The sequence below is a fragment of the Oryx dammah genome, unplaced genomic scaffold, assembly GCF_014754425.2.
Source record: "Oryx dammah isolate SB20612 unplaced genomic scaffold, SCBI_Odam_1.1 HiC_scaffold_29, whole genome shotgun sequence".
Lineage (NCBI taxonomy): Eukaryota > Metazoa > Chordata > Mammalia > Artiodactyla > Bovidae > Oryx > Oryx dammah.
In genome coordinates this window covers 24436773-24451319 of record NW_024070213.1, presented here as the reverse complement: position 1 = coordinate 24451319, position 14547 = coordinate 24436773, and the positions used below count along the sequence as shown (strand labels likewise).

The window sequence follows — 14547 nt, the reverse complement described above, 5'->3', positions numbered from 1 at the left end:
GATAACAGTGGCAGCTCTGAGTTGCAAGAAATCATGCGAAGACGACAGGAAAAAATCAGTGCTGCTGCAAGCGACTCAGGAGTGGAGTCTTTTGATGAGGGAAGCATCACTAATTAGTTTCAAAATTCCATCATTCTTGGCATGTTTCCACCACGCTTTGTTTTAAGAAGCCATGACAGAATGTCAGAGCCTTCTTTCTTGGTGTACAGAGTCTATCGCCATAAAGAAACAATGCAGACCTAAGTAAGCAGAGGACTTGCTTCTGGGCCCATTATTTTTATTAAACTTAAAAATTTTAAGCAGAATTTTTGACCTTGGGAAATATTTTGCATATTCGACCAAGGTGAGGTTTCCTTAATGGATTAATTATTTCATCTCAGTCTCAATGCATAAGCAGATTTTTTTGACAGTGGTGAATTTATTAATTGCAGCAAAACAAAAAGATAGATATGCCCATGATTCAAAATCTAAATATTTTTAGTTTTGCCTGTGACTGTGTTGTGTATCATCCAGGGTGTAGCTTACTTTAGGCTCGTCTCTGCTTACTTAGGTCTCTTCTTGGACATATAGACTATTTAGATTTATTTAAAGTTCTTAATGCCAACAGTTTAAAAAAATTGAAACATTTAATGAATTGTAAAGTACAACAAGGCCTTGGACATACAAATAGAAACCTTTGGAACATTCCTGAGATATTTTATTTGTCACGGCTCTGTTGCTCACAATTCCTTGTATAGCTTGTATTTTGATTTAGTTTATATTCTGCTTATTACCTATACTGTGTTCTTATATATTAAGAAAGCACAAGCGTAAAAGAGGTCACATACATTCAAAATCTGTCACAGGAAATAGCCTGCATTGGTGTGTGTTACAGTATTTTGCTTAATGAAGGCCTCAGTCCTGAATATTGATATAAGTAGTTAAAAGCAAATTGGGGCCATCTTATGTGTTTATCCATGTCAAGTTTTTCTGGTAATAAGAAATAATCTACACATATTTTGATCCTGTGAAAGATTCTAGGGTAGAGAAAAGAAAGAGACCTAACCTTCAACAAAGTTATTTTTGGAAACATGATCTTTGTCATTAAATGTTATATTATTTCACATATATAAAACAGATGTTATGTAAGAATGTTGTATATTTTAACATAAACCCATTTAGAGAGATTATCTAGTTTCATTAATTTTCATAGTGCCTTTTTCACATGAGTCAGCTGGAGAGTCTGCAATAAACAGTATTTGCTGTATGTTAATAAATGGCTTCTGTCTCATTGGCAAAAGGGACCTTTGGCATGAAGAATGGGGATCACGGTTGAGTGGAATGGGAAAAACAGAGGCCCACTTTTTTTTTCCTTTTTAAACTGATTTCCAGTGAAGTTCTGAGTGGGTAAAAACTCCTCTAGATTACTTTCCTCAGTTGTTTCTCTTCCTTCCACCTCTCTTATTTCATCACATTTTCTTCTACCAGCAAGTCCAGTTGATCCCAGTAGTAGAAACAAACTTACACCCTGCATTTGTGATTATGAAGTGCTGCCATATAAATGCCTTGTTAGAGAGCTACAATAACCTGTGAGCTGTATATTATATGTGGGGAGGATTAGCTTCCTAGAGGTTAATTTTCCCCAAATCATGAGGAATATGAGAGCCTCTTGTTTTCCATTTCTCAGTTCCTCCAAAGCACTGTCCTTCAGACAAAGTGAGACAAACATTAGAATAATAATTATTGTATATCTTTTCCATTTCATAAGCATGGATGCACATGTATTTATTTTTTTAATTATTTGCTTATTTGTTTTTAAATGTTTTTAATTTTTTAATTAAAAAATAGTTTGGCCATACCACATGGAATGCAGGACCTTAATCCCCTGACTGAGGATTGAGCCCATCTTCACCCTACAGTGGAAGCAGAGAGTCCTAACCACTGGACCACCAGGAAGGTTCCTGATGCACATTTATAGCTTAGCCCGTATGGAAAATCTCTGAAAATGTAGCGATAAGGCAAAAGGAATTAGGATAGGAAAGTTAAAATAACCTGTGTGTAGTATAGCATAATCTGATTTGAAAAGAATTGGTGTCATTTATAAGTATGTCTTTATGCTATAAAATTTCAAAGGAAAATATCACAGAGGTAGTAATTGCAGGAAGTAGTTACCTCCTTCAGGGTGGTGACGACAAAGAGAAGAGTTGGAATTCATGGAATTGAAAAGCTGGAGGGAGAATTTGAGCCAGAAATCTGAGGAGTTAGGTTACTGGGATAAGAAATTTGGAGAAAAGTTCCCACCACTGGTAAGTAAACAGACCTCCCAGAAAGGGGCACAGCCTAACTGGTGCTGTTGCCTCAGGAATTCAGAAAATAATTCAGCTAGAAAAAAAAAATAGTTTACTCTGTATGACAGTCTACAGGCCCATCCACGTCTTTACAAATGACCCAGTTTTATTCTTTTTTTATGGCTGAGTAAAATCCCACTGTATATATGTACCACATCTTCTCCTATCCATTGCTCTGTTGATGGATATTTAGTCTGTTTCTGTGTCCTGGCTATTGTAAATTGTGCTGCAGTGAACATCTGGTAAAGAATCCACCTGCAATGCAGAAGACACCAGTTCAGTTCCTGGGTCAGGAAGATCCCCTGGAGAAGAAACAGCTACTCACTCCAGTATTCTGGCCTGGAGAATCCCACGGACTGTATAGTCCATGGGGTACCAAAGGGCCAGACAAGACTGAGCGACTTTCACTTTCTGGTGTATGCCCAGTAGTGGGATAAAGTCAGAAAGAGAAAAACAAATACCATATATTAGCACATGTATGTGGGTTCTAGAAAAATAGGTATAGATGATCTTATTTACAAAACAGAAATAGAGACAAAGACATAGAGAACAAACATACGGATATCAAGGGAGAAAGAGGATGGGAATGAATTGGGAGACTGGGATTGACACATATACACTAATGACAGTATGTATAAAATAGATAACTAATGAGAACAAGAACCAGCTATATAGCACAGGGAACTCAGTGCTTTGTGGTGACCTAAATATGAAGTAAATCCAAAAAAGAAGGGATGTATGTATATGTATAGCTGATTCGTTTTGCTGTATAGTAGAAACTGACACAGTGGTGTAAAACAACTATACTCCAATAAAAAGTAAAAAGAAATAAAATAGGCAAATCCATGGAGCTGGGACTCAGATATTTAAGGACAACAGGCCAGGCACCTGAAACTGGGATCTCCGGAGGGAGAATAAGGAGGCTGCTCTTGGGAGTCACTGGAACCTACTGGGAATCAATTGCTACTTAAAAAGTGGAGGGCTATTATTAAGGTGATGTTGACAGAAACAGCAAGTAAAACAGAAGGAAGCAAGTCCCTTGTTCCCTGTCTAGCTTCTTATGACCCTGTGGCAGAATCTATTGGTCACCCACCTGGCAAAGCCCCAAATTGCAAAGCTGAGACTAAAGGGCTAGATTTGAAACAGAGAACAGCTCAGTAATCAACCTGTTTCAACTCTGGCTACTTAGCTTACATATACACTTTTTTATACATCTTTGAAATTCTATAAAACGATCAAAAAATATTCCTGTTGTAGTGTCTGATACATAGTAGATGCTCAATAAATCTTTGTAAAATGAACTGTTAAATGGTTAGATCTTTGTAAAAATGAACTTCCAGGCCCAACTTAAACTGTCTCTGTCTAACTCCACTTTGCAGTCCTAGTTTGAATTGGATTCTATAACCTCTTATAGCAAACTTCCAACTTGTAAAAATTTCATATATTTATCTACCTATGTACCGGGAATGGTTCTGATGCTGTGAGTATCATAATGAAAAGACTGGCAAAGTCTTTCCTTGAGATTACATTAGTGGGAGCAACGAGAATAAAGTAAAAATATATAAGCTTATGCATAAATGTTTATTATTTTACCCAACAAGATGCAGTCATCTTTCTCTTGTTTAAACAGCATTTAACAGAAGGAATTGGTTAAACAGACAAAAAGAAAACACTGTGGCATCACAGAGGTGGGAATGATAGGAAGCAGCCCCTGCCCCTTGGGCTAGGGTTGCACAGGGAAGGGGCTTGGGTTTGCCAGCGTTTAGAAGTCTGGAGAAGGGAAGGGCCCTGGGAGCGGGGACACAGACCACTGAAGAGGAGGCACCGTCTGGTGTTGGTGCTGATGCCTCACAAAGAGGAGAGAACCCCTGGAGACCTGGCATGGAAGCTCGAAGAAGAGGGAGACGATTCTGGACAGTTTACCTCTGGGGTGGGTGGGGGTGGGGCAATGCAGTGATGCTGGTTCTGAAAACGTAGAGGGAAAAAACTAGAAACTAGGATCACCTTATCACCAATCAACTGTTGCTGCCAAAGTGGAGATCTCATCACTGGTGTTAAGCCATTTGCTTATGGCATGGCCTTTGTATATTTCTTGTTTTTGTTCTTGATGTTCATTGAGTTTTTGGAAACTAGGATTATAGTTTTCTATTAATTTTGGTAAAGTTTTGGTCATTATTACTTTTTTTTTTTTTCCTGTCCTTCCTGCCTTCTGACATTGGGAGTCTCCAATTTCATGTATGCTGGGCCATTTGAAGTTTTCCTAAGGTCACTGATAATTTTTTACTGAGTTTTTTTTCTCGGTGTTTCATATTTTGTTGTTCAGTTGCTCAGTCATGTCCTACTCTTTGCGACCCCATGGACTGTATTAGCACACCAGGCTTCCCTGTTCTTCACTCTCTCCCTGAATTTGCTCAAACTCACCTCCATTGAGTCAATGATATCATTTCATTTTGGGTAGTTTCTGTTCCTGTTTTCAAGTTCACTTATCTTTTCTTCTGTAATTTCTAATCTGCTTTTCATCTTTTCTATTTGTGTTTTTCATCTCAGATATTAGGGTTTTCATCATTAAAAGTTTTACTTTTTGAAAAATATCTTTCCTGTCCCTACTTAACTTGCTCAATGTTTCTTTGATTTTTTTTCAGCAATATGGAAGGTAGTAAAAATATCATAGTATTCTTGCTTACTAATTCTGTCATCATCATAACTTCTAGGTAGTTATGATTGATTTTTTAATGATTTTTTTTTTTTTTGCTTCTTTGTGTGCTTGAAATTTTAAAAGCTCTGACCACTTCAGGATTCTTTCCTGTATCTTTCACGTTTAATGTAATTTTTAATTGAATGCCAGATACTGTTAATTTTACCTTGTTAGTTGCTTGATACTTTTGTATACCTTCAAATGTTATTGTGCTTAGTTTTGGGATGCTATTCAATTACTTAGTAAGAGTTGGATCCTTTCTGATCTTGCCTTTCTTTATGTTTTTTTTTTTAGATGGAACCAGAGCAATATTTATATTACAACCAATTTTATTGCACTATTGAAGCAAAACTCTCCTGAATCCTCAACCTATTACTCCACGCATTATGTTTCCCACTGTAACAGATGATAATAGGGACTGTGCTTGGTTCTGGTGAGCTCTGAGAATTGTCCTCCTAAACCCTTTCATGTGATTCTTTCCCTCAGGCTTGAGCAGTTTTCTAATAGGCATGCAGTAAGCCATCCTCAGCTTAGGACTCTATGGGGACCCTGTGTATATCTCCAGAGCTCTCTCTTCATGCAGCTTTCTTTGCTCTGTTACTCTGTGCTATGAATTTTAGCTCCCTTGCCCTTGTTACTCTCTAAGCTTTTGTCTCCTCAACTCAAGGAGTCTACTGAACTCCACCTCAGTTCTCTCTCCCTGCACTGAAGTTTGAAAGCCACACCTAGGTAGAAAACTGGAGCAACTGTAGGATTTTCTGCATTTATTTTCCAGTTTTTATTGCCTAATGTTCAATATATGAAAAATCCTTTTTTCCCCTGTTCTTCAGATTGGAAACTTATATCCATATGTATTCAGCTTGGGATTTCCCTGCTGGTCCAGTGGCTAAGACTCTGCACTTCCACTGCAGGGAGCATGGATCTGATCCCTGGTTGAGGAATAAAGACCCCATATGCTCTATGGTGCAGCCAAAAGACAATAAAATAATTTTTGTAATGTATTCAGCTTCACCAACTCTTTTTCTCCCCTGTAGTCTGTCTTCCAGTATGTGTCAAGACAATCCAGTGAATCTTCTTTTCAGTTATTGTATTTTGTCAGTGCTAGAATTTACATTTAGTCCTTTTTTATGGAGGCTGTGTTGCTGCTGAGTGAAGATCTCATGAGGTTGGTTCTGGTCTCTTTCTTCCCAGAGCTTACATGGAACAATATAAAAAAGTTGTACAAACTCTCAGGGATTTTTATAAAGACTGGTTGTTTCTGAATAGGAAAAGACAATATTCGCTCAGTAAACATTTTGTAAGGGTCTGCTTTAAGAACTGGAGAAGGAAATGGCAACCCACACCAGTATTCTTGCCTGGAGAATCCCAGGGACAGAGGAGCCTAGTGGGCTGCCGTCTATGGGGTCACACAGAGTTGGACATGACTGAAGCGACTTAGCAGCAGCAGCAGCTTTAAGAACTGCATATTCAGTGAGAATCCTGGAGGTAGCCTCTGCCTTCAGAGGCTATACAATCTGAAGAACTGTTGGCAACTTGCTGTATTTATCCCTGGGATTAGTCTTATTGGTCTCTTATGGGGCAAAATTACATCTTAAAACCACCAAAAATCAGTGCTGACTTCCCAGAGACTGTGATTTTATACATGTGACATTTGGTTTTTCCCAAAGACATGCTTTTAAGTTAGTCTACTCAGAGGTCTTTGTAAGGTTGTGTCAAGGGCGCCTGGGGATGAATCAGGAGGAGAAAGTAGCAAGTAGTTACCATTTTACCATTCTACTCTTGGATCTTCTTTTCCTTATTTAAAACATAACATGCTCAAAAAGCTGTGGCTGCTATAGGCATTTCCAGAGAAGGGGTCTATTTCCAGCAGTTCTGGGTCCCAGACAGGAATTTTACCCAGTACTCCCATCTATCCCCAAGCCCAACCCATTCTGTTTCCACCATCTTGGTCCTCAATCCCCTCTTCAATGCAGGCTTCTCCAGGACTGCATCCTACACAACTTCACAGCCTCACACCATGTCACAGGCTCTCACCAGCTTGCATCACAGTCTCACACCACATCACTGGCCTTATATCACTCACAGCCTCCTTTCCTCTCCTCTTTGTTACTTTCTTTTTGCATGTTTGGGACAGAAGGTGAAGAAGCCAGTGCTCTGAGCTCAGTTTTATAAGAAATCCTCAGGTTTTTTTGTTTGTTTGATGCAGGAGGTACACAGAAACCAAGAAAAGAAATATCTCCTAGTACCCAAATGTTCAGGTGTTTCAAATCGCATTTGTGAGGGAAAGGTTATCAGATAAAAAGCGAGTAAAATTCTGATAAGATAAAAGGAATTACTGAGAACTATCCTCTTAGATTCTGACCCGAATTGGGGTGAGATATGTCTGTCAGATGCTCCGAGGGGAGTGAGGTTCCGAAACTGGATTCTGTACCACTAGAGATATTCTAACAGCTGATGTGCCTCCTGAAGGGCCCTAGGCATACTTCATCCAGTTTGCTGCTGTGACCAAATGGGCAATGAACCAGGGCTCTTGCCAGGCCCAGATGGTCCTGGTGCTGGCTGGTTGCCTGGGCTCTTCCCTTCCTGACTATGGTTCCAGGCACTTGGCCCAAGTCTTACTGCTTTTCTGGGCTGCCCTACCTCCTGGATCCTAAAACAGTCAGCCTTATCCCTCAAGCGTGGCCATGGAGTAGAAATTTTCTCTTGCTTCAGTCATTCCTGCTACTCCTCCAAATGAACATGTCGTGTCTTTCAGATAACAAAAAATCCGAGAATAAAACACACACACACATGAATGGTAAGTAATTATTAGTTGTCCTCTTTTATGGTTTCTTACTCTGAACTGGTATCATACACTAAGGCCTTCTTTACTCCCATCTGTTCTTTGTTTATAATCCTGTGAGGATTGTGTGTGCGTTTCTATTTTTATGCATGCATGCGTGCTAAGTCACTTCAGTCGTGTCCGACTCTATGCGACCCTATGGACTGTAGCCTGCCAGGTTCCTCTGTCCATGGGATTCTCCAGGCAAGAATCCTGGAGTGGGTTGCTGTGCCCTCCTCCAGGGGAGCCTCCCAACCTAGGGATTGAACCTGAGTCTCTGATGTCTCCTGCACTGGCAGGCAGATTCTTTACTGCCAGCACTGTGTGGGAAGCCTTTTATATTTGTTTATCTGGCTATGCTGGGTCTTTGTTGCTGCGAGGGTTTTCCTCTAGTTTCAGAGAGCAGGAGCTACTTTCTAGCTGCACTGTGTGCTCTTCACTATGGTGGCTTTTGCTGTGGAGCATGGGATTCAGTAGCTGCAGCACGCAGGCTCAGTGGTTGCAGCCCCCAGGCTCTAGAGCACAAGTTTAATAGTTGTGGTACATGGGCTTCATTGCTCCTCGACATGTGGGATCTTCCCAGATCAGGGACTGAACCCGTGTTTTCTGCATTGGCAGACAGATTCCTTACCACTGAGCCACCAGGGAAGCCTACCTTTCATCTATTCTTAAAGAAAAGAAAATGGAAAGTGAACTCTTGTGTGCTGAAAACTTTCACATATGTTCCCCACTTTGTGGATGAGTTCAGATATAAATTAAATAGCTTGTTGCACAGTAAGTGGAACAACTGAAATCTGAACTAACTCAGAGACTTCTCTACATCCTGCAAATCTTTTCTTTCAGATATCATAGGTCAGTGTATATAAAAAAAAAACTTTTAAGCAGAAAAAGCATCTTTTTAAAATGTGAAATTTTATGTGGTATCCCATTGGATAAAATGGGTAAAATTCAGAGTTCCTCTCAATCAAGCTGCCGAGAGGAGACCTGGAGCCTCATTTGGAAACCACTGGTCCAGATTCCACAGAGTTCCTCCTCCATAAAGGCCCTTGCAGATGCACGGGAAGGTGGGTTGGAAACTGATCATTCCATAGCAACAATTAGACCAGGAAATACAGTGCTTGGTCACAACAGTCACTTACATCTTGGGATAATTTCAGATGGCTGATCATCCCTGCAAAACACTGCTCTGTTGAGACAAGATAATTGCCACTGACATCCTCTCACAGTTCCTTATTTCTAGATCCTGCTATGATACCTGCCTTCCTCCTCTGCTCCGATGTCTAAAGATGGAAAACTTTTCTTGAGGCTGGAGCTTTGCATACACAGTTGGCTTTCTGGGACATCAGGGAATTCCTGAGAGTGGAAGAGTGGAACAGACGCCTTCATGCACTACCAGATTGCCCCCATGGGACACAGGCTCTTATCCCCTGCTGTTGGGGGATGCAACTGCTGGTAACTCACAGCTAAGACCTTGTCCAAGAATTGCCCTCACCAAAGAGAATACCCTCCCATACTGCTTAGGAGCAGAATTATGTCAGATGCTATTATATCAGGGCAAAACGAGCTGTTTCTCATTTCAGTCTTCCCTACGATAGTCACGCCAGAACCAGGAATGGATCCACACTTGCTGCGATTTAATCTGTGGTATGGGCTTCCCTCCTGGCTCAGTGGTAAAGAATCTACCTGCTAATACAGGAGACCTGAGTTCAATCCCTGGATCCAAGGATACCCTGGGGAAGGAGATGACAAATCACTCCAGAATTCTGGCCTGGGAAATCCCGTGGACAGAGAGCCGGGTGGGCTATAGTCCATGGGGCGGCAGAGAGTGGGACACAACTGAGTGACTAAACAACAACAGGGAGTTAGTTCATTGCCTCATCTCTAAAACCAATCTTATCATAGGGCAGAATGTGGATGTTTGGGTAAATCATTTATCTTGCAGCAACAGGAAAAAAAATGAGGGAATGATTATTGTTATTTTATGCCTTGGTAATTTGCAAAATGCAAATTAAAACAGCTATCTAGAATTGCTCATATATGTCCCACTGTTTTTAGCATTTGTCAAAGCGAGTGTCCCACAACCCTGATAGACGTATGTGGATAAGCCTCTCCTTCAGAGCTGCTGATGCCAAGTGTGGCAGCATTTAGCACAGAGGGTTGGTACCACCAGTGTGGGGAGCCCATCTACTGGAGAGGGTCTCCCGATCAGTGTATCCAGTGTGATGAGAACTCAGTTGGGTGGGCTCACTCTGTAGATGTCTGGGTGCTGGAATGAGGGGGAGGGTCTAGTGGTCTAAATGTACAGAGAGAGAGATAGAAATTTGGAGAATCAAACAGCATGTATTCCATTCTGACTCTGTCCTCAGCTTACGCTGTACATGACCAGTTCTGAGTTTTCCCACAACTCCACAAAGTAGACAGTGCTTTGTGTCTTGTGGGACACTCAGGCTCAGAGATAGGTGGCTTCCCTGGTGGCTCAGATGGTAAAGAATCTGCCTGCAGTGCAGGAGACCTGGGTTCAATCCCTGAGTCAGGAAGATGCCCTGGAGAAGGGAATGGCAACCCACTCCAGTATTCTTGCCTGGAGAATCCCATGGACAGAGGAGCCTGGTGGGCTACAGTCCACAGGGTTGCAAAGAGTCGGACATGACTGAGCAACTAACACTTTCACTTTCTCAGAGATAGTAGATGACTTCTCAAGGGCACAGGGCTGCTAGGTGGCAGAGCACCATGACTTGAAAGTCTGTATTAACCATGTCACTCCATGTCCCTAAACCACCAGGCATCACAGTAATCAGCTCTCAGCACAGCCCTGTAGAGGACACTCTTCTTATTCCAGGTCTCAAACAAGACAGGGCTTCCCTGGTAGCTCTGCTGGTAAAGAGTCCGCCTGCCATGCAGGAGACCCTGGTTCAATTCCTGGGTTGGGAAGTTGCCCTGGAGAAGGGATTGGCTACCCACTCCAGTATTCTTGGGCTTCCCTGGTGGCCCAGCTGGTAAAGAATCCACCTGAAATGTGGGAGACCTGGGTTTGATCCCTGGGTTGGGAAGAGCCCCTGGGGAAGGGAATGGCTCCCCACTCCAGTATTCTGGCCTGGAGAATTCCATGGACGGTATAGTCCACCAGGTCGCAAAGAGTTGGACACGACTGAGCCACTTTCACTCACTTCCCTCTCTCACGTGAACAAGACAACCAGTTCTCAGAGGGATTTGGTGATGTTCACCAGGGACACCTGTTCACTGTTAGCCCTGCCCAGGTGGGTTTGGGCATTGATGTTTGTAATTACAAATTGGTGTTTTTATTTCAGAACAAGTAGCTGGCTTTTCAGACAGGATTTTCCTGCCACAGATTTGCACAGGCTCCTTGCACTACTACCGCAGATTTTTCCACTGAATGTGGACCAAGCCCTGGCATTGCTTTTCTGGGAAACCTGCTTGTGTGGGTTTCGTGGTAGACTTGACAGCAGAGATTCACAGCTGAAAAGCCAGGCCAAGTGGTGCAGGGCTCTGACCCAGAGGCTCAGTTCCTGCTAGGTACCACGTGTCTATGGCACGAGGGTCCTCCTTGGGTCACAGCCTGGACCTGTTCTATAACCCAAAGTTTTCCTGACTATTGGGAGTTGGGGGGAAGGGGGGTGGTTCAGGCGTCACCCTGGGGGCACTGAGCCAGCCCAGCACAGGCACCAACTTGAGACGCTCTTATCAAATGTATTTGAGAATTCCAAGATGGTCCTTGGAGATGGTAAGTTCACTTGTTTCCCAGAGAGCCACGTAACATATTAAGTCATTCCAGGAATGGTTTTCAGCCCTTTGCACATCATCTATTTGTTGAAGCCCTGAGAAAAAGCTGCCATCACTACATCCATTTCACAGATGAGGCCACTGAGTCATAGCCAGGGGCTGAGGCTTACCTCGAGTCTCTCTCCAACCACAGTCTGTGGTTCTAAACTTCTTCATCTGCTATACTGCTAGGCCCTGCCCTGTCCGGCTTCCCCAGTTTGCTGATTAAGGGAGAATGTGATTTAGTTGGTTTTGAACATGAAAGAACCCTTCCAAGCCCATTCTGTTGTTTGCATTTGTAAAGGCAATAGTGGTTGCAGCTAACTTTTCTTAGTTGAAACAGCCTGGTAGACTTTTGCGGTTCTTAGAACTGAACAAAATTAGGTTGTGTCAGCTGGCTTTGAGCTCCTTTCCACAGCCCTGGACCCACCATGACACCCGGGCTCAGCAGCTCCCCATGTGCCAAGCTTCATGGCCTCCCGTACATTTGATCTCTCCTTGATGTGGAACCACCCAGACTCCTATTTTTTTTGCTGAAACCCAGGAATCAAGAGTCCATAGTCCCAAGTATGGCTGAAAAATTTGAGTGGGTTTCCTATGTAATGGTCTCGTTATGGTGTTTGTTCTTGTTGCTTGGTTGCTAAGTTGTGTCTCTCTGACCCTACCAACTGTAACCCACCAGGCTCCTCTGATCATGGGATTTCCCCGGCAAGAATCCTGGAGTGGGTAGCCATTTCCTCCTCCAGAGGCTCTTCCTGATCTAAAGGTCGAACCCTTGTATCCTGCATTGGCAGGTGGGTTCTTTACCGTTGAGCCACCAGGGAAGCCCTGTTACGGGTTTTGGAAAGGGACAAAGAGAGAGAGTAGGAGAGCTCTCAGTTGGAGGAAAACCACTTCTGGAGAAGAGTGTGTGTGTTTCCATAGAAAAGTTTCTTTATTAAAAGCAGCATCACGTTGCGGTGGCCTCTTCCTGAGCCGTTATTTGCCTTGTGTGTTACCCTCTCTCTGTTCGGTGTCACATTTAACCTGTCTTCTGCAAATTTTATTGGAGAGTCACCCACCACTGCCCTGAGACGCTCCCACCATAACTGAGATGGAACACACTGGAAAAGGTTATCCCTGCGTTGCCATGGGCGTTAAGGGCACGCTGACTACCATAACCGACAATTCTAGAACCTCATGACGACACAGTGGAAACGTGTTGCTGGATCACGTCATGGGCCAGTGCAGGCAGGGACTTCTCCAGGTGTCGCCTCAGGGACGCAGCCCCCTCCACCTTTTTGCCACCACCCTGTCTACCTGTGGGCTTCTCCGGTGGCTCAGTGCTAAAGAGTCCGCCTGCTAAGCAGGAGATGCAGGCTCAACCCCTGGATTGGGAGGAGCCCCGGAGGAGGAAATGGCAGCCTGCTCCAGTATTCTTGCCTGGAGAATTCCATGGATGGAAGACTGGTGGGCTACAGTCCATGGGGTCGCAGAGTCAGACATGACTGAACAACTAAACAACTACAAATGTTTATCTGGAGGTGATACGTAAGTGAAGGGAGGGGAGATGGAGGTGGGGTAGGCAGGACTCCTCCGGGCTGATTGTCGGGGCCCAGGGGCGGGGGAATAGAGCCTACTACTTCTGCCTTCCTTCCATTGAACAAAACTGACTTTAAGTGCCTTGGAAATGTGACTCCCAGTATGTTCACTTATGTTTGCAGTGACTGTAAACCCACTTGCTTCTGCTGAAAAACACATGAGCTGGAGCAGTTTGTGGAGTCCTGGAAACAAATTGTCATTTTGAGAGTCAGCCAAGAAGAAAAGCTTCAGAAGGTGGGTTTGGAGGTTTGGTTACCCATATGTGCCCTGGCGATGGGTGGCGTGGGTGTTTTATGAATGCTTGCTGCTTGCAAAGTAGGGTGTACAGCCTTAGCATCCCTTAATGTAGCTCTGTAGTCTTAAATACTTTAATATGGCAGTCTAGTCTTTCTTGACCCTTCCAGAAAGAAATCATCTGTGCTCTTGGGTCGACAGTTTCTGCTTTATGTATTTCTATCACATCATCTGCGGGCTTCCCCTGTGGCTCAGCAGTAAAGAATCTATCAGCAATGCAGTTGCCACAGGAGACCTGGGTTCGATCCTTGGGTGGGGAAGACTTCCTGGAGGAGAACATGGCTACCCACTTCAGTATTCTTGCCTGAAGAATCCCCATGGACAGAGGAGCCTTGTGGGCTACAGTCCATAGGATTGCAAAGAGTCGGACACGACTGAAGTGAGTCAGCAAGCACACATCACGTTATCTGTACTACTCTGTTGCCCTTACTTTCCATTCGTATGTCCCCTTGTGTGCCTGCACGCTCAGTCACTCAGTTGTGTGTGACTCTTTGCTGCCCTATGGACTGTAGCCTGTCAGTCTCCCCTGTCTATGGGATTTCCCAGGCAAGAATACTGGAGTGGGTAGCCATTTCCTACTTGAGGGGATCTTCCAGACTCAGGGATTGAACCCATGTCTCTTGAGCCTCCTGCATTGGCAGGCAGATTCTTTACCACTGACTCCACCTGCTAGAATGTAAAATCCTGAAGCAGTGACCTTGTCTCTATAGGACAACCCCAGTCGCTTCCACGGTGCCTAGTGTGGGATGTTGAGTCAACAAATAATTTTCTTTGAGAGCTATAAATTTACTATTTTTCTCAAATGGAATGTTTTGAAAGTCAGCCTCTGTCAAGGTAACCTGGACAGTGCCCTTTACCAAAATGGGAAAGTGGATTTGGACTTCATGCCTCTCTCCATGAGATGTATAGAGCCAGACACCCTTATCGTGAGTAAGGTCCTTAGATGTGTAAGCAAGAGAAGGAAACACTTTCTGATGAATGGAGCGATGGGCTGCCCTAGAGATGGCAATTCCAGAAGCATATTGGAAGTGGTTCATAGAAAAGAATTA

General features: G+C 43.3%; 1 protein-coding gene across 5 annotated transcripts in view; it reads left to right on the top strand.

Moving 5' to 3' along the window:
* Nucleotides 1–1252, top strand: part of EPS8 (epidermal growth factor receptor pathway substrate 8) — a 206705-nt gene extending 205453 nt beyond the window's left edge. For 4 of the 5 annotated variants that reach the window (XM_040235260.1, XM_040235258.1, XM_040235262.1 and 1 more), the window contains one exon: nt 1–1249. In XM_040235260.1, coding sequence (XP_040091194.1) covers nt 1–117 — 117 coding nt within the window. In that variant the 3' untranslated portion in view covers nt 118–1249. The other variant, XM_040235257.1, reaches the window with a different exon arrangement.
* The last annotated feature ends 13295 nt before the right edge of the window (nt 1253–14547 follow it).